A 19,960-nucleotide genomic window follows, 5' to 3' on the forward strand; every position below is an offset into this window, starting at 1 on the left:
TCTCTCTCTCTCTCTCTCTCTCTCTCTCTCTCTCTCACACACACACACACACACCCCACATCTACTTCCTTGTTCTTATTAGAAAATCGTTGATGTCCCTCCTTCTGTCACTCAGACACCCAAGGAGTCTAACACATGGTTTTAAAATTAACACACTCAGGACACTATTCTGGGTATAGCACCCACGCAGTCCAAATTAACAATCTAATCCAAACACTGCTTTTGCAACTGGCCATTTGTAATGCCCTGAAATGATGCATGCAGGAACCCACATTTTAAAATCTTCTTTGCCTGCAAGTTTTCAGATGCTGTTTCTCTGCACTTCCAGGGTTGAACTCCAATGCAGTGGATTTCTATTTCTGAAAGATCCCAGCTTTATTGATTGATTTCAGCAGGGTGGCAAGCAGTTAAATCTCTTTAGTTGTTTGTTTGTTCGGAGATTCGTTTTATGAATGTAGGAAAGTGTTGTCTTCTACATCTCCTTCACACACACGTCTTCACAACCACCATTACAAAGAAGAATACTGTCCATGCAGTTTATGCCTTTAGATGCTGTCTGAATACAGTAAATGTATATTGTTATTATTATTGTTATTGTTATTATTATTATTATTATTATTATTATTATTATTACAAATAGTAGGAGCATTGTAATATGTGTACCCCCACCTTTCCTCCAAAGAGTTCAAGGCAACTTACATAGATCTCCTCCTTCCCATTCCACCCTCACAACAAGCCTGTGAGGTAGGTTAGGATGAGAGATAATGACTCTGGCTCAAACTTCATGGCTGAGTGGGGATTTGAACCCTGGTTTCCCATGTCCCAACCCAACTCTCTGACCACTACGCCACACTGCCCCTCTTATGTGCAACAGGAAATTGTTAGCAATGAGTCTTGGTTTTAAAAAAAAAATCAGGCACATGATTGGTGGCATACGACCTACTTCCCTCAGAGTGTAGTCCTGTGTGTGTCAACTCTAATGTAACGGGAACCCAAATAAGCTCAGTGAGGCTTACTCCCAGGTAAGCATATATAAGATTGTTTTCCTCCCTGTCCCTTTTCCCTTGTGTATTGTGGATTCCTTTTAGATGGTAAGCCTGTGGATAGGGACTCTCTTGATTGTATGTTTGCCCCTCTGGGAATCTTTTTGGATGAAGAGTGGGGTACAAATGCTCTAAATAGATAAATATATAGGATGGCAGGCTCAGTGGCAGAGGAATAATATTGCTATTTTAAAACAAAGGTTGCCGTCATCATATGCATATTTACTTTGGAGCAAATCCCGTTCTGGGATCTGTTGTTGTTTAGTCGTTTAGTTGTGTCCGACTCTTCGTGACCCCATGGACCAGACCCATATAGATTGTGGGATCTATATCTGGCTAAATATGCAGAGGATCTGGTTGCAGAATCCTTTATTCGCAGTCCTGGGGAATTGATGGCCTTGAGCCATTTATTCTTTTGTTATTGACACAAACACACACTTCCAGAACAGAGCACTGTGTTATCAGTGTGGCTCAGATGGAAGGTGAGGCAGAGCTGCAATTAAATGTGCAGCAAGTGCTTGTCGCTGGGCTTGGGAAAGGAAGCGTGAGGGCTCTGGCAGGTTCCTAGCGTCCTCCATCCTTCTTCCCAGAGCCTAGTGAGCCCTTTCCCAGCTTTGGAAAGAAGGTGGGAGGGCTCTAGGACCCTGGGAGAGCTTTGTGCCTCCTTCCCAAAGCCTGCCAAATCATTTATCCAGCTTTAAGAAGGCAGCATGAGGGCAGGGGGCACTCAAATTTTGGCCTCCCCCCGCCCAACATGACAAGTACAGCCCGTACTTGTCAAAGTACTCTTGCAGCCCACTTGGTATAAAAAGTTAAGCGCCCTGGTCTACAAATAAAGTGCCTTGGTCAAGCCTTGGAGTCAGAAAGACAGGTAGCCCTACTTATCTGGGACAATTTCGGCTCTCTCGGTTTTTTATTTTAACAATCTTAAATTCAGTTCTCCACATTTCTGCAGCAATTTGGGATTTTGTTAAGGAAAACAAAACTCCCCAGGAAAATTTTGTATTGTTTTATTGTGAGTTTTTCCCAGTAAGCACATTTTTTCATACAGTTCTGACTGATGTGCACATTTTTTGCAAGCAATATTATTCTACTATAATTTTGCAAGATACTTTCACTCATATGCCCATCGTTGTGCACACTTTCTCCTAATATATGCCATTTTTGTCAACACCGGTTAGAAAAACCGCACCACAAAAAAATTCAGATAACTGTGAATAAAAGATGGCCCCGTTCATTTATTCTCTTATTGTTTCGAATGTGAAAATGTGATAGATGTGTCTTTAAATGTGAACTGAGCTGAATTTCCTCCCTGGGCTAGATTTCCCTACTTGGGAGTAGTAAGCCCCATTAAACTGAGCGATGTCTGATTAGAGATGTGTTGAATGGAGGCTCTGTTTGTCAGTATGCTGTTTAAAGCGCAGAAGCATTCAGAAAAGATAGAGTAAATTAAGTGCCAGAGTCACAAGGATTGAAATATGCAATCATCTGTATGATGGGGATTTCTAGATTATCTGCACTGATGCAACCTTTTGCTTTTGGCTGAAAAATCACTGTGATGATAACTCACCTTGCGCTGTGTGTGTGTGTGTGTGTGTGTGTGTGTGTGTGTGTGTGTACATGCACCATGGGATATCGGCCATACCTAGCAACTCAGATGAAGATAATGGGGATGAGAAGGTCGACAGCAGTGACCCAGAACAGATCTTCCAGAACATACAGTTTCAGAAGGAGATCATGGCCAACATCCGTTGCAGACCCTGGCCCATGCGGCAGAAACTCAGGGCGTTAAGGTAATGGAAATTCTCCAACAACATCAGTCATTTCTGAAGCATACACCCTTGTGGGTTTACGTGATCTCAAATCATTTACACTTTCCAAGAAACGAATCAATGGCTGCATCTGCCTAGTGATAAGCAGTAGGCAATATTCTGTAAGTCAACAGTAGGACCATTTATCTGCAGGATTTCAGAGGGTGATCTTCTTAGTTCTACCTGGAAAAAACAAACAAACAAACAAACAAACCCCATCCATCTGGCCAGGTCTCCCCAGCTACTCTGGGCAGCTTCCAGCAGGATTTTTAAAAACACAAAAAAACATCAAACATTAAAAACTTCCCTAAACAAGGCTTCCTTCAGATGTCTTCTAAAAGTCAGATAGTTGTTTATTTCCTTGACATCTGGTGGGAGGGTGTTCCACAGGGCGGGTGCCACTGCCGAGAAGGCTATGTCAGGTCTCCTTCAGGCACTGTAGTGGTTAAACACCATCTTCCTTAGTTTTTGTTTTCTTAAATTTCTTTGTTTAAGAGAAAACATTGAGTGGAATTACATACCCTCCAAGTGTCCCTATTTTCCAGGGACAGCCCCAGATTTACAGAAGTTATCCCAATTTCTGATTTGATCCCAGAATGTCCCACTTTTCCTTAGGACATTCCTATTTTCATCAGAGAAATGCTGGAGGGTATGGAATTATGCGACCCCAGAGCCATGTAAACCTTTAGAAGACATCTGAAGGCAGCTCTGCATAGGGAAGGTTTTTTTAAAAAAATGTTGAATGTTTTATTAAGTTTTTATATTTATTGGAAGCCGCCTAGAGTGGCAGGGGCAACCCAGTCAGGAAGGTAGGGTCTAAATAATAAAGTTGTTGTTGTTGTTGTTGAATAGGGCACCCCTAGTTTCATCAGAGAAATGTTGGCGGGTGTGGATTTAGCATTGTTGCAATACTCCAATTTCTTTTAAGTATAGAGAGGGAGGGGGAGTTCCACAGGGCAGGTTGCATTTTGCAGCAGTAATTCGCGCTCCTTGGCAAGTTCGTTAGATGTTATTTATGAGAGGGGGACGTCAGGAGCTGGGGATGTAATGAGATTTTGGCCACGCAAAATGAATCTCTCGTCTTCCTTGGCAGACAAGCCAAAGAGATTGTACTGAAGTACGAAGGTCGGCTGACTCGAACAAGAGGCTACCAGGCTGCCGGAGCGGAGGTTGGTCTGCTTTTCATTACAAGCTCCTGAACTCGCTTTCCGTGAAAGTGATTGAGGATTTCCATTTGCAGAGGGAAATGTTTCCAAGACATCATTATTAACAAAATGAAAAAGAGGGCAGCAAGGTAGAGGTTGCCAACGTATCTGTCAGGAAGAAATTCTGCAGCGGAAGCTTTCACAGCCTTGCAAAATATAAAGGACTAGCTGGCCCTGCCACGCGTTGCCGTGGCTAATCCCTGTGACTGCCACCACCCTGTGTCGATCCATGATGTATCCCGCCCCCTCCTCCCCCCACCCCAGCTTATCCCTGTGATTCCCCCTCCTCCCCCCACTCCCAGCTTATCCCTGTGATTCCCCCCTCCCTGTCCCGACCCATGACGTATCACGTCCACTTCTCCCCCCACCCCCGGCACATCCCTGTGACTGGTCCCACCATGTCCTGACCTATCCCGTCCCCCCTCCCCCCAACCCCCACCTAGGTGAGTCAGTACCTCCATTCGGCCTAGTATGTAAACGGCAGCTGAGGTGCTGTTGAGAGGTAAGGTTCTATAGGTGTAGTACCATTGTAGCCGCCCCTAGAGGGCACTGGTTTGCAACCTGGTTCTTTTCCCAGCATGCACTTTTGGCTGAGTGGTTTGTTCTGGAACATGTTGTTTTTGGGGTTTTACATGGCGCAGGTGTGGCATCTGTCTTAGGTAACTTTCTAAGGTCCTTCGGACATTCGCTTTGGATGTTGTGTTCAAATTTGAACGCAATCGGTGAAGCGGTTTCGGAGAAAAGTGGATAATAATCCACATGCCCAGTTTACATTTTTATATATATAGACTAGTGGGACATGTCTGGCACTGCCCAGGAATTTTTAGAAGTGTAATTTCTGAGTTTGGGCCCCTTGTGCCAAAAATTGCCCAAAGTCATGCCCAAGCCACATTTTGGTCTGCCATCTTGTTTCAAAATGGCAGACAGCAACATTGACAAAAACTGCCTCCTCCACCTCAGGAGGCCTCACGCTAAGTTTAGTGTCAATATTTCAAGAGGCAGCTGAGCCTTCCGAGAACCATTTTCCAAAATATTGTTACAGATTTGGGAAGGAACCGTTAAACCCTAGAAATTAATAAATGGTAGTGTTTACCCCTTAGCCTTTTCTTCTCCTGAAGATGTCCTGCAAGGCAGTGGAGGTTTAGGAACAGAGCTTTCCTTCTCCTAGATGGGCTACCTTCCCAGGTTGATGAGCCCCACCTGCCCCACACTTCCCTCTCCGGAATGTGCAGAAACCGCTTTCTTGACTGTTGCACCCACTAATGGTATTGTTCACTCAATCCACCGGAGCCTGTTCTTACATGCAGAGGAAGTCGCTGATTCACCAAGGGTTTGAGACCCATTGGCTACCATCATCTGGTTTAGCCGACCAATCAAAGCCGTTCCTGTCACATGCTGACAGCTTCTAGGAGCCACAGGTGGGAGCTGAGTGCAGGGTGGGGCCAAAGTTGGACAAACCACCCTAGAAGGAGCATGTGTCCCTCACCAGAGGTACTTACTGAAGTGTAGGTGGGTTCCTACGAGGCAAGATATAGCGATAACAGCAAGAACCTTTATTGAACCACATAACAGGGGCAAAACAACTGTTATATACATTTCTGAAGGCCTGGGCCTCTCCCACTTCCAACATGATTGGCTGTCTAAACTTCCAAGCTGCAAATCACGACTCAGAGTTGAAGGGACAATGGCAGAGGCCCAAATCCTGAAACAACTGTTATATACATTTCTGAAGGCCTGGGCCTCTCCCACTTCCAACGTGATTGGCTGTCTAAACTTCCAGGCTACAAATCACGACTCAGAGTTCAAGGGACAATGGCAGAGGCCCAAATCCTGAAATGTTCTGTGATTGGACATCATGTATCGAATCAGAACACAGGAGCTCGGAATCCTTAGTCGAGACCATAGCTGCCAAGTTATCCCTTTTTTTCAGGGATTTCCCCTTATGCTGAATAGGCTTCCTCGCGAGAAAAGGGAAAACTTGGCAGCTATGGTCGAGACTCAAGCTCAGGCAAACACAGACCGCTGAATACATAACACTAACCCTCCCCTAACACCCCGTGGAAGTTGTAGGCTAGCCACATCTGGAGGCTGGCAGGTGCACCTTTGCTGCTTTGCAATATATTGCCTGTAAAGCTTTATCTGTGCTATTGGTGTGGTTTTCTGATTGATCGAGAAGGTCTGTGCCATCTGTTAATTTTTTGTTTAATTAAAATACTTCCACTTACAGCAATAAAGCCTTGGAAGACCGTGACATTAATTAGGTTTGACCATGGCATTGATTATTCATGAGTTAACAAAAATCTGGCTTTAAAGAAATTGACTGTGCATGAGCAACTAGCGACCAGAGAAGGCGGCCTCTTGAGACTGACTAATGGGCTGAACCATCCATCATAGGCACGGCAATGTTATTGCTTTCTCAATACCATGGAGCGAAAGGGTCAGATGAGAAATTTTGCCCAAAGCACAGTTCAGCATGAAATGGAGAGTTACTCCATGAGCAAAATGTCTGAGGAATTTTAAAAGAAATACATGTTAACAAATGTCAGAGAACTTTCTCCTCTGTGCCAGGTTTGAGAGGGACGCTGGGGGGTCCCCTGCGTCATTGTAGTCATATGTTTGTTTCCATTTTGTTTTGCCAAAAAGTGTGCCCAAAGTGGCTTGCAACATATGATAGGAACACAAAAGTTGTTGTTGTTGCTGCTGCTGCTGTTAATACCCCGCCCATCTGGCTGGGTTTCCCCAGCTACTCTGGGCAGCTCCTAGCAGAATAATAATAATACTGTAATAATAATAATAATGCGATAAAACATCAAACATTAAAAACTAATAGAGAAAACTTGGTTGTGGCTGGAGAAACCCAGCCAGATGGGTGGGGTATAAATACAACAACAACAACAACAACAACAACCACAAGAAATAATAATAATAATAATAATAATAATAATAATAATAATAATAATAATTTATTATAAGAATAATAATAAGAAGAATACAGTAATTTATTATTGGCCAAGTACATTTTCCAACATACTTGGAATTTGTTTCGGCTACATTGCAATGTAAACATACACACACTGTTCCACTCACAATACAAATAAGCGAAGAAACCCACCCATAATTGACCTCCCCTTCAGCCACACTGCTACAAATTTAACAATTTAATGGCAGAAGGGGAAAAACTGTTCCTGTGCCTGGCCGATTTTGTATATGAAGACCTGTAGCGATGTCCAGATAGGAGTAAATCTAGCAGATGATGACCGGGATGTAAAGGATCTGCTGCAATTCTCTCTGCTCTCTTCTTAACTCTGGTAGCATGGATATGTAAATATAAATATAATTATTATTTAAATTAAACCACTCTGTGAATTGTAGTTCTGTGAGAGAAATGGGGGGTCTCCTAACAACTCTCCAAGCCCTTAACAAACTACACTTCCCAGGATTCCTTGGGAAAGCCGTGACTGTTTAAGGTGGTATGATACTGCTTTGAATGTACAGTGCAGATGGGACCTAAATGTTGAGAACAATTCCTTGTGTGGACAGAGTGTACTCCTTCATGTGAAATAAAGCTGTTTCTAATATGTCTGTGCTTTTCCTAGCTGTGGCGAAAATTTATTCGGCTTGCATATAACTTTGTGGTCATCTTTATTCCCTGGGAAATGAGAATCAAGAAAATAGAAAGTAAGTACGGAGAGAGGCTAATTAAGTAAGATGTTGCCTGTCATGGCAAAGTGCTGGAAATAAGGCTTTCTCTTTGGCTTATTGAAAATATTATATAATATTAGATAGATAGATAGATAGATAGATAGATAGATAGATAGATAGATAGATAGATAGATAGATAGATGATAGGTAGGTAGGCAGGTAGGTAGGTAGATGATAGATGCTTCCAATATATGTCATATTGAGCCAATTAAAAAAAATTAAATCAACATTCCCTTATTCTTGAGCTGAGGTTCTAAAGCACACTTCCCTTGCATGTTTCTACTTGGAGAGCGGATGGAAGAATCTGCCAACATCGGTTTATCATCCCCCCCCCCAAAAAAATATAAACTTTAGTTCATCTCATTTCTGAATCAATTTGTGATTATTATCAGTGCTATTTTGGTAGAAAAAGAGGCACTCACCACGAATGCCTCCCTTGTTCTCTTAGCATGGCAATGGCGCCCATCTGAGAGGTGCAGGAACTGGGTTCCGGTGAGTTGGGGGGGAAGCCCTGCCTGGATAGCTCAGTTGGGTTTGAGCATGGTGCTGATAACCCCAAGGTTGCAGGTTCGATCCCTGCATATTCCTGCATTGTAGGGGGTTGGGCTAGATGATCCACAGGGTCCCTTCCAACTCTACGATTCTATGATTCTATTATTATTATTATTATTATTATTATTATTATTATTATTATTTCTTTATTTTTACAAATATCTTTATTAGTTTCTCATTTTACACATGCTGTATTTACAATTTTCAATTGTTTTTATACATTTTGTTCATAAGATCTAACTTTCATTCTTTCTTTTTCTGTCTTCTTTACTTCAGTCCCTTGAATTCTGCACATTCTTCTTTCGTCCATCAACTTTCTATTTTTCTTTCACATATCTAAATTGATTGTCCCATTTATTTACAGTGGTACCTCTACTTACGAATTTAATGCGTTCCGAACGCACATTCGTAGGTCGAAAAAAATTGTAAGTCGAATCCCATAGGAATGCATTGGGAGAAAAAAATTGTAAGTCGAAGCATCCCTATCTGAAAATTCGTAAGTAGAAAAAATCCTATCTAAACCGCATCCAAGATGGCGGACGGAGCTCCATTTGTAAGTAGAAACATTCGTAAGTAGAGTTATTCGTAAGTAGAAGTACCACTGTATACACGTTTGTTTAAATATATCTTATAACTTTATATTTCCTGTTTTGTCCTTTAAAAAAAAAAAGGTGGTATGAAAATTCACCAGCATTTTTCTGTGAATTTCTCCTAATGCCTGGGAGAGGGCAATCTCTGTGGTAGTCTCTTAAGTTGCCAAACTCCCTCCCCCTTTGTTATGCAGCTAGTATCAAATGCTGAAGACTTGACACTTTACCTAGGCTTTTGACACTTCAGATGTATATTTTTAGGGCCTATGTTATTTCTGTGGGGACAAGTTGTTAGAAACTCTTTTTAATATTGTGTTTTAATTGTTATAACCCATCCTGGGGTTTTTAATATTGTGTTTTAATTGTTATAACCCATTCTGGGTTTTTTAATATTGTGTTTTAATTGTTATAACCCATCCTGGGACCATGGGGGGGGGTGGTGGTGGTGGTGAATAGAATAGAATAGAATAATAGAATAGAATATAGAATGATAATGCTAATACTCCCCCCCCCTTTGTGATTGAAGGTCACTTTGGCTCTGGAGTTGCCTCTTACTTTATTTTTTTGAGATGGCTATTTGGAATCAATATTGTTCTCACCATCATGACAGGAACATTTGTTGTTTTACCAGAGGTAAGCAATGCTTGGATGGTATTTCTTGGTGGGATGTGTGGAGAGTTCTTATTTATTTATTCATTCATTCATTCATTCAGAAGTTTATTATCGTCTATATATATATATATATATATATATCTTTAAGCAGTATACAAAAACACAAAATCATACCAAAAACAAAACAAAACAAAAATCATGAAAAACAGAGATACAATTTTTTTTTAAAAAAAAAAACAACACCAGCAAAATTGCACTATAAAAACAGGAATTTGGTAATAGGAGTCCAGTCTTATTTGTTAGGTACACTACTGTCTGCCTGCTACAGTGTGGTGGGGGAGATTTGGCATGGTACCGTATGTGTTTGTTTGTTTGTTTGTTTATAAATTAAAGCATATATATACTGGCTTTTGGCCCTAAAAGAGCCGCTCTAGGTGGTTTACATCTTGATACAATTTAAAAACTGAAAGCAATAAATACCTAGGTTCATATGCAAAGAGGCAGTCCTTGAGGTATTGCGGTCCTGAGCTGTTTTCACGTACCCTCCAACATTTCCCCGATGAAAATAAGGACCTCCTATTCCATAATAAAATGAATAATACTGTAATAATAATATAAATATTAATAATAATAATTTTTTATCATTTATGCCCAGCCCAACTGACTGGGTTGCCCCAGCTAATCTGGGCGGCTTCTAACATACAGTCATACCTCGGGTTACGGCTGCTTCAGGTTGCGTGTTTTGGGGTTGCGCACCGCGCCAAACCCGGACATCCCGGAACAGGTTACTTCCGGGTTTCAGCGCTTGCACATGTGCAAAAATGCTAAGTCGCTCTTTGTACATGCGCATAAGCACCTAGTTGCGACCTGCACGTGCGCAGATGCACCGCTGCGGATTGCGAACGCTGTGCATTGCGAACATGCCTCCCGCACGGATCACATTCGCAACCTGAGCGTCCACTGTATATAAAAACATAATAGAAATTAAACATAAAAAGCTTTCCCTTCATAGAACTGCCTTCCAAAGTCTTCTAAAAGTTGTATGTCCTTGGCTTGGGGGGCTCACATAACTGCACACTCTCACTTCTCACATAACTGCATTTATCTTATGAAAATAGGGGCGTCCTAAGGAAAAGCAGGACATTCTGGGGTCAAATGTCAAGGTTTCAGGGAATTACGATCCCTCCCTGGTGGCAGTCAAAAAGCAGATAATTGAAAAGAGTTCTTAACCACGTAATTTATTCAGTATTCACAGAGAGAGACAAAGGAGCACCGTTTCTATAAAGTAATGGCGTTGCTCCAAGTCAAGTCCCACCCCTTCAGTCCCTCCTAATCTACATCACCCCTGCACCAGCTGATCAGTGCTTTCTGCCTCTGAGATTTCTGTTCTGTTACTCTCATGGCCCGCCAGGTTTGGGGAGAGGGAGGATCAGGAATGCTCTCCAAAGACACTGAGTCTGCCAGCTAACTCTCCCCCGGTGCTTCTTCATCTTGATGCTCCCCCAATATTTTCCAGCTTTTCCCCTCTGCAGCCTCTGAACTATGCCCTTCTGCAGACCACTGTTCTAAAACTATACTGTTCTCCTCTTCTCAGAAGATGCAGATCCATTCCTCCTCAGTCCAGCCCCTGACCTAAAATCAAAAACTGAGACAGCTTCTGTAAATCCGGGACTGTCTCTGGAAAATAGGGACACGCAGAGGGATCTGTTTAAAGCTTTGTTTTGTTATTACAGATCCTGGCTGGAGAGCCCTTTGGAAGCACTCCCAGCAAGAGCATCCCTGCAGGGCAAGAAGAATCTGCACAAGATCTGGATACGATCTGGTCTTTGGGGGCAAGGCGAAAAATTATAATGTCATATCAGAGATTGGTTGGGCCTTTTTTCTTTAGATGGGCTGGGGGGGCTACCCTACCAGATGCTGATTTATCTCATTGGTGTCTCCACAGGGTTACCTGCAGTACTCGGTTTTATTCTACGGCTACTACGGACAGGCGAGGAAGATTGGGACAGCAGGCTACCGACTGCCCCTTGCTTACTTCCTCGTCGGAATGGCCGTCTTTGCTTACAGCTTCATCATCCTCTTAAAGAAGTAATGCAGCTCTTTTGCTTAAGGCAGGAGTCGGCAACCTTTGGGGGATCGGGGCAGACGTTTTTGAATTTCGAGAAAGCGCTGCAGGTGCCGGTCACAAAATGGTTGCTACGGGGCATGTGGGAGGGGGGGAGCAAGTAGGGGCTGGGCATCAGGTTCAGCCAATGCCTGAATCCCAAATCCAAAGGTGGGCCAATTCAGGGTGGGATCCAGGCTTTGTCCAAGTCAGGTCACGGTTGCCCTGAATTGGGCCACCCAAAGCGATCCAGAGTTGTAAGGGGGCAGGGAGTTGGGCAGGGAAATAGAGGCAGATGGCCTCTGCAAAAAAACAACAGCATGGGTTTGTTGGCAAGCGGGTTTCTCAAACAGCACCACACTGCAGGAGAACACACGTGCTCAGTCAAACTGAGCAGGATCGAACCCTCTGTACACACACACACAATCCCCTGAACTAAAGTTATCCAACTGGAATTGCTCCCCCCGTCATACTTACATTGCTTCATTTGCTAGCAAACGAACTAGCTAGGATTGAAAAATGTGTAAATAAGCAAAGGCATAAATAAGCAAAGATGTTTGGGTGGTGTTTTAAATGAACCATGCCTGCATCCCTACTGGTGCTAAAAACAGTGTTTGGGAGCAGATTTCATGGTAGGGAATACCCATTTCAGCATGAACAGTCATCTCCCGGGAGGAATCCTCTATTTATTTGAAGAGCTGCCTGGTCCAAGTATGGCTTTGAGATGAATCACAATGGAATGAGGAACAGGTGGAGGAGCCATAAAGTTTCTCACCTGCAGGTAATATCTGGGCAGCAGACTGAACTGGCACCTGTACAACCTAGCCACAGTCTTCCCCATAATGGCAAGTTGCCTTGCATTTCTGTTTAAATTATAGTGATAATTTCTTAATTCGCAGCTACACATTTGCATGTGTAAATTTAGTGCAAACCCATTCCCTCTTTTGTCATCTTGGTTACCTGTGCCGGACAGGTGTGCTGATTTATTGGGGGTAAGTCACACGTCCATTACTGGAAGCCATTTCCCATAGCATTTGCATGATGTGCAGGACAAACCATAATTGAAGGCCATATTAGACATTGTGTTTGCTGTGTAGTTTTCCCTTTCTAGTTGACTTAAGAAACAACAACCCTGCTCATGTGTGGTAGGGGGTGGTGGTTTGAGATCCACAAAGGGATTACAACCAGGCATGGGAGATCTTTAACTCTTTTGCCTCCAGAATTCTTGTACCTGCAATGGGAGGATTAATATTAACATTATTAGTGATTAGCCATTTGCAATCGGAGTGTTACTTTCATTCAATGCCTGTCCAAACACTGTGCTTTGAATGTCAGTTCGCACATTCAACGGAGGAATTCGGTGATTGGGGATCAGGTACATGTATGAACCAGCTCTTGAGCAACTCACATTTATGTGACGTCTCCACTGCTCTTATCTAGGATGGCTAAAAATTCAAGAATGAGCCTAGCAAGCGCTTCTGATGAAAATTATACATTTTGCTGGCGGGTCTTCTGTGCCTGGGATTATCTCATTGGCAACCCTGAGGCTGCAGAGAGCAAATCAGCTGCCATAGTTAACAGCATCAGGGTAAGCAAATTGTCTCTGTAGCCGGAAGAGATGCCTGCCTGTGATGTTGTGCAGGAGGCAAAATAGGTTACGTAGCGAATGCAAAAAGAAAAGGAAAATGCAATACATTGATGCTCCAAAGGTGCAATTCTTGTTAGTGTTTGAAAGTAACACTGTTCAGTGGTAATTGTTTGTAGATGCAGCTCTGCAAACGGCAGACAGAACCTTGAAGGGCTCCATGGAAAAAACCAAATATTCTATTCCCCCCACCCCCAGGAAATAGATGACTTTAGAAGAATCAAGAGCTCTTCTTTTAATGGATTGCTAGCTACAGGGCATTGTGACCTGCCAATAAACGATAAAGCTGGACATGGAAATAGCAGCACATGTTGTTGTTGTTGTTGTTGTTTAGTCGTTTAGTCGTTTACTCTTCGTGACCCCATGGACCAGAGCACATCAGGCACGCCTGTCTTCCACTGCCTCCCGCAGTTTGGTCAAACTCATGTTCGTAGCTTCGAGAACACTGTCCAACCATCTCATCCTCTGTCGCCCCTTCTCCTTATGCCCTCCATCTTTCCCAGCATCAGGGTCTTTTCCAGGGAGTCTTCTCTTCTCATGAGGTGGCCAAAGTATTGGAGCCTCAGCTTCAGGATCTGCCCTTCCAGTGAGCACTCAGGGCTGATTTCCTTAAGAATGGATAGGTTTGATCTTCTTGCAGTTCATGGGACTCTCAAGAGTCTCCTCCAGCACCATAATTCAAAAGCATCAATTCTTTGGCGATCAGCCTTCTTTATGGTCCACGTATTATATAAGAATTCAAATGGTCTGCCTCTCTTTTCTGACTGGGGGTAGTAAAAACAAGAAAAAGGGGTTGTGGCGCCTAAAAAGCTTGACTTGCACCCTAACAGTTCTCTAACACCTTAGAGCAGGCATCCCCAAACTTCGGCCCTCCAGATGTTTTGGGACTACAGTTTCCATCATCCCTGACCACAGGTCCTGTTAGCTAGGGATGATGGGAGTTGTAGTCCCAAAACATCTGGAGGGCCGAGTTTGCTTATGTCTGCCTTCGAAAGGGACAGGAGAGTCCAAAAGGGGGCTGACCCAACAATGCAATCCTATGAATGTCTACTCAGAAGCAAGTCCCACAAAGCTCACCACATGCCATAGGAGCCAACTCCTAGGGGCCAAGGTCCCTTTGCCCCCCAATAAAATATTTGAGGGGGCTGCCCCCCAAAGTTGATGGGCATTGCCATTCAAATGGTAAGCATGCACTGCATCATGTGATCGGTTATGTGGGGCTTACGTGCTCTGCCCCCAATATTTTATTCAGGTCGGCACCCCTGCTACATGCTATTATTTCTGTGTTTCTCCCATCACAGGAAGCCATACTAGAAGAACAGGAAAAGAAGAAAAGCACAAACATGTATGTATATGTACAATATCATTTCCCAGCCTGTGTTCCACGATTGCAAAAGTGGCATTGTCTCCCTCCTGTCCTGTTGAAACAATATGAAAATGACTTGCTGAAGCAATATCAATACTTTGTCCTGCTCTCGTGTAAAGGGCCGTGACCATAAGCTTAAGGATCATCGCCAACATCCTTGTTCTCCTCTCACTCGCCGGAAGCATTTACATCATTTACTTCGTAGTGGATCGATCCCAGAAATTAGAGCGCACCAAAAAGGAGCTAACACTCTGGGAAAAGAATGAGGTAATAAAAGCACATCCTCTTATTCTCTGTCTGCATTATGGGGGTGATTAGAGTGACCTTTGTTATTGGGTTAAAGGTAAAGGGACCCCTGACCATTAGGTCCAGTCGTGACCGACTCTGGGGTTGCGTGCTCATCTCGCATTATTGGCCGAGGGAGCCGGCGTATAGCTTCCAGGTCATGTGGCCAGCATGACAGAGCCGCTTCTGGCAAACCAGAGCAGCACATGGAAACGCTGTTTACCTCCCCGCTGTAGCGGTTCCTATTTATCTACTTGCATTTTGACGTGCTTTCGAACTGCTAGGTTGGCAGGAGCTGGGACCAAGCAACGGGAGCTCACCCCATCACAGGGATTCGAACCGGCGACCTTCTGATCAGCAAGCCCTGGGCTCAGTGGTTTAACCACAGCACCACCTGGGTTAGCCACACTTAAATACAGGTTTTTAAAACACATTTTCTCTCAAAATACACATTTTTAAACCTTATTTTGAATACGGGTTTTGAGCCAAGAACTGAGAGCCACAGCTCATGTAGAAGTGTGGAATCCAAGAGAGAGCAGCAGTTTGAGCTGAACATTAATCCGAGATGTGTGGATCAAGTTATTCTGCACCCCGTTTAGCAAACGATTGAGTTCCACAGGGACCCCTGCTAAAAATCACACCTGTTACTCTTCTTCCCAGGTAAGTGTTGTTGTCTCCCTCATCACAATGCTCGCTCCTTCTGCCTTCGAATTGGTTGCTGCACTAGAAATGTACCACCCTCGAACAACCCTACGCTTTCAGCTTGCCAGGTATGGGAAGGAGGGCTGGGCAAATTGTATATCATATCTTTGTCTGTACTATATGGTAGGGCTGGGTGATACCAGGTTTTCAACATGGCGGTGTATCACCAGCTAAACATCGCAATATAGTGACACATCACAATGTTGAAAAGGAAAGAGCATCAAGCCCCCTGGCCCCAAAAGATGCTGGGTTGAAACAGGTGCTTCTCCCTCTGTCGCCAGTGCCCGGCACATGGAGGGAGGAGCAAGGCGCACTGGCCCCATGAGGCGCCAGGCTGAAATTGCCACCACTCCCTCCGCCACCAGCGCCTGGCGCAGGGAGGAAGGAGAAGGAAGGCAAGGTGCTGAGCGGCAGGCAAGCCCCACCCATGATATACTGCCGGGTAAAGACGCCATCACGATCTGGTCCTCAAACTGGTCCTGGTTGATGTATCAATACAATGCCCAGGCTTACTGTATGATACAATGGCAGGGTGCAGTGGTTAGGTGGCAGAGCATCTATTTTGCATGCAGAAGGTCCCAGTTTTAATCCCTGGCATCTCCAGGTAGGACTGGAAATATCTCCTGGGAAATATCTCCTGGGAAGCCACTGCCACTCAGTGTATAGGCAAGAAGAAGCTGGAACAGATCCAAGTGTCTAACTCAATATAAATCAGTTTCCTACATAGCATTGTTAACTGACGGTAGCTTTCTGCACATGACGTTTCTGTTTTTGTTTTTTTCAGAGTTCTTGTCTTATATCTGGGAAATCTATACAGTTTGATCATTGCACTTCTGGACAAAGTGGACAGCATGAGCATTGCTGTAAGTTGCAAATATCGACCATCTTTGGGATGTAAGCTCTATGCTTTTTTATTTATGTGTTTGGCATTTATGTTCCATCTGTTTTTCTGAGGAACTCAAGGGGATGAGTTCAAGGAACAAGTCAAAATACAAAAACAATATTTCAAAAGTATTAAGAAGGTCCAAATCCATAGAGACCGACAGACAAGACACCTTACTCTATGGCATTAACCCCTTCATGCATTAATTAGACTTAAGCATGCTGGCTATATGAGGCTGGTTATCCCACACTTTGTTGCTCTCCTTTGAACTGCTCCCAGTTGGTAAGATGCTGTGCCCACTGATATACCTTATAGGGCTGTTATAAGGGCTAGAAGAGAGCCTGCTTAAGGAACCTGTCACCCTCCAAATGTAGTGTACTCCATATTCCCATTGTTCCTGACCATTGGCTGTTGGCTGATGAGAGTTGGCCACAGGTTCCCTAGCTCTGTCCTAAAAGATCTAAATCTCCATCCTGGCTGGAACCAGGATATTTTAAGCACCACCTTCTTAAAGCTTAAGTTTATGAGTTTAACTTTGCTCCATGATTTCAGGAATCTGAAGTTCACAACAACGGAAGCACCACAGTGATTGCCACCACCACCTCAGCTACTAAAACTATTAGAGAAGACAACTTTTCAACCATCATTTCCAGCATGCACATTATGAGGACCAGCACCTTTCTTCTGGTTGACAACCACACTCAAAGCTATGCTCTACCCATCAGCATGGTGACCAACAAGACAGCATCTTATGAATCCAACACTCAAAGCCACCAAGATCAATGCTGGGAGACCTATGTTGGTCAAGTAGGTTTGACCTTTATGTGAGATTAGACAGGCAGGTACCCAAGACAAGGTCTCTGCAATGATGGCAGCAGGATTGATGAATGGTTCCACCGTGGAGATCTGTTGAGCCCCTTATATGTTAGCTTTTGGACCAGGGATGGGGATTCTGTTACCCTCAAAATGTTGCTGGGCCAACTGTATTCACTGGATTGATTTCTATTCCAAACATGTGACAGACAAACAAACTTTGCTAGGCAATTTCTACTCCCATTTCTGCATTTGTTGGAATTCTCTGACATTCCTACCCATGACTAAAGCATGTGTGACATTGACACAGAATAGAAATAGTTTGATCCATCTATCCCTCTTCCTGGCAACAATGGAAGGCACAGAGGAACATCCCTTGCCCTGGAATATGATATTTTTGCATCCTTCCTGTTTCAGGAAATGTTGAAGTTGTCGATTATTGACATGCTCTTCACCGTGGCAAGCATCCTGTTGATTGACTTCTTCCGTGGGCTTTTTGTCCGATACTTAAGTGACTGTTGGTGCTGGGATTTGGAAAGCAAATTTGTGAGTATATATTCCCAATTAGTAAAGAAGGAGAAGGGGAGGTAAAAACTCGGGACACATTACACAGACATGGAGGTACCTGTGGGAATATTACATCCCTATATTGCATCGCCCAGCCCTTTTGCTGTAACACAATGGCGCCGGGAGATTTGTGGACCCTGCAGATGTTGTTAGACCATTAGTCACTCTAGTGGGGCTGATGTGAGTTGCAGCCCAACAAATCTGGAGGGCCACAGTCTCCCTACTACTGATGATTATATCTGTGATTATTATAACACCTCCAGTCAATAGGTGGTGCTGTTCCACATCCTTTAGTGCCCAGTTAAGGTTCTATACCAGGCATCCCGAAACTTCGGCCCTCCAGATGTTTTGGACTGCAATTCCCATCATCCCTGACCACTGGTCCTGTTAGCTAGGGATCATGGGAGTTGTAGCCCAAAACATCTGGAGGGCTGCAGTTTGGGGATGCCTGCTTTAGGGCAAAGAATTATATTGACAACAGAATGTGGGGTATTATTACATTAAGAGTGCCATACATGAATATTTACTCTGAAAAAGTAGCTTTCTAGTCCTGTACTTCTGTTTACTTTGCAGCCAGAATATGGAGAATTCAAAATAGCAGAAAATGTCCTGCATTTGGTCTACAATCAAGGGATGATTTGGTAAGTGAGTACACATATGGAATTTTGTGGGAGTTGTGTTGTTGTTTTTAAAAGTTGTAATTACAATTTATTTTATTTTTATTTTATTCAGTATTTGCATTCCACTTTTCTGACAATGATACTGAGCTCGAAGTGGCTCAGAATGGCATTAAAAATTAAACAAAGATTGCAGTCACTATTAATCATATCAAAAGCGCAACAGCATATAAATAAGGCAGAAAACAAACAAATTCATCAAACAGTTATCACATTTCAATACAATCTCATAGTGATTCAAAATAACTTTCTATGCGATAGATCTAGATGGTGTGTGAACTAAACAGGAAAAAACAAGTACTCTCGTCTCCACTGATTCTGGAATAAAATGTCATGTGTACATGGCTTGAAAGAGCTTGCAATTACCCCACCTTTTCTGAGATGAGCGATGGCAAGCTTGCTTACCTGTATCTCCCCTCTCCGCTGGGCCTTCCTTCCCCCAAATTCATCACTGCTTGGGGGGACGGTGCTTGTTTTCTCTCCTAGGATGGGAGCCTTCTTTTCGCCCTGCCTCCCAGCGTTCAACGTTCTCAAGCTGATAGGGCTCATGTACCTGCGGAGCTGGGCTGTGCTAACTTGCAATGTCCCCCATCAGCAAGTCTTCAGAGCCTCAAGGTAGGTTAGTCAGTGAATAAGTAGTATGGCCATAGGGTTGTATCCAATGCTACTCCTACTCAGAGTAGACCCACTAAACTTAATGCGCACACAGTCAACTTAGGCCCACTAATTTTGATTGGTCTCCTCTAAGTAGGACATTGTTGGCTTCACACCAGTCTAGGGAGTAGGAAAACAGTAACTTCTGCTTGTATATATTAAACGAATGAGTCTTGCTTTTATTTATTTATTTTAAAAAATAACAACTGCTGTCTTGCTATGCTTTATTAAATATTACTGGGGGGGGTTAGAGAAGAGATAGCAGGCTGCTGATTTTGGTGACAGCCACACAATGGCTGTAAGGGCCACCTTGGAATGTTTGTGTGTATAACAGGACAAGCAAAGAACAAAGGAGGCACTGCCCTTCCAACCTTAAGTCTGCCCTCAGCCAGCTCCAAACTACCTACCTTCCTTCTTACTCCGGGAGGTGGAACTGCCTGCCTCCTTCTCTTTCTCCTCCCTTGCGCTTTGATTTTATAGGCCACAACAATGTTCAGGATAATAAAGAGTAGTACAAATCAAATGTAAGCATCAAGCAGGTTTTAAAAACGACAGGCATTGTGGAACTTCAGAAGGAAGGCCGCAGGAATCTAGCTTGCAACCTTCAGTGTGGGCATCACGAGGCATTCTGGTGCAACCAAATAAATGACTTTTCTTGGTTATATCCCCCAATAACCAAAACAGGAACTTCTGAGGTGGGGCAATGCCGTATATCTTCCTTCCTAGCTATGGGATACAGTGGAAGGGAG

At 43.6% G+C, this 19,960-nt stretch overlaps 1 protein-coding gene across 1 annotated transcript in view; it reads left to right on the top strand.

Moving 5' to 3' along the window:
- TMC3 (transmembrane channel like 3) overlaps window positions 1–19,960 on the top strand; it is a 28,034-nt gene that overhangs the window by 678 nt on the left and 7,396 nt on the right. Inside the window, exons 2-16 of the mRNA XM_035131751.1 lie at window positions 2,678–2,836; window positions 3,948–4,023; window positions 7,656–7,737; window positions 9,430–9,536; window positions 11,249–11,347; window positions 11,461–11,603; window positions 13,060–13,207; window positions 14,566–14,609; window positions 14,750–14,897; window positions 15,576–15,685; window positions 16,402–16,480; window positions 17,053–17,307; window positions 17,731–17,859; window positions 18,454–18,521; window positions 19,044–19,172. Coding sequence (XP_034987642.1) covers window positions 2,678–2,836; window positions 3,948–4,023; window positions 7,656–7,737; window positions 9,430–9,536; window positions 11,249–11,347; window positions 11,461–11,603; window positions 13,060–13,207; window positions 14,566–14,609; window positions 14,750–14,897; window positions 15,576–15,685; window positions 16,402–16,480; window positions 17,053–17,307; window positions 17,731–17,859; window positions 18,454–18,521; window positions 19,044–19,172 — 1,776 coding nt within the window. The remainder of the gene's footprint in view (window positions 1–2,677; window positions 2,837–3,947; window positions 4,024–7,655; window positions 7,738–9,429; window positions 9,537–11,248; window positions 11,348–11,460; window positions 11,604–13,059; window positions 13,208–14,565; window positions 14,610–14,749; window positions 14,898–15,575; window positions 15,686–16,401; window positions 16,481–17,052; window positions 17,308–17,730; window positions 17,860–18,453; window positions 18,522–19,043; window positions 19,173–19,960) is intronic.

This window comes from Zootoca vivipara, chromosome 14 (genome assembly GCF_963506605.1).
Source record: "Zootoca vivipara chromosome 14, rZooViv1.1, whole genome shotgun sequence".
Lineage (NCBI taxonomy): Eukaryota > Metazoa > Chordata > Lepidosauria > Squamata > Lacertidae > Zootoca > Zootoca vivipara.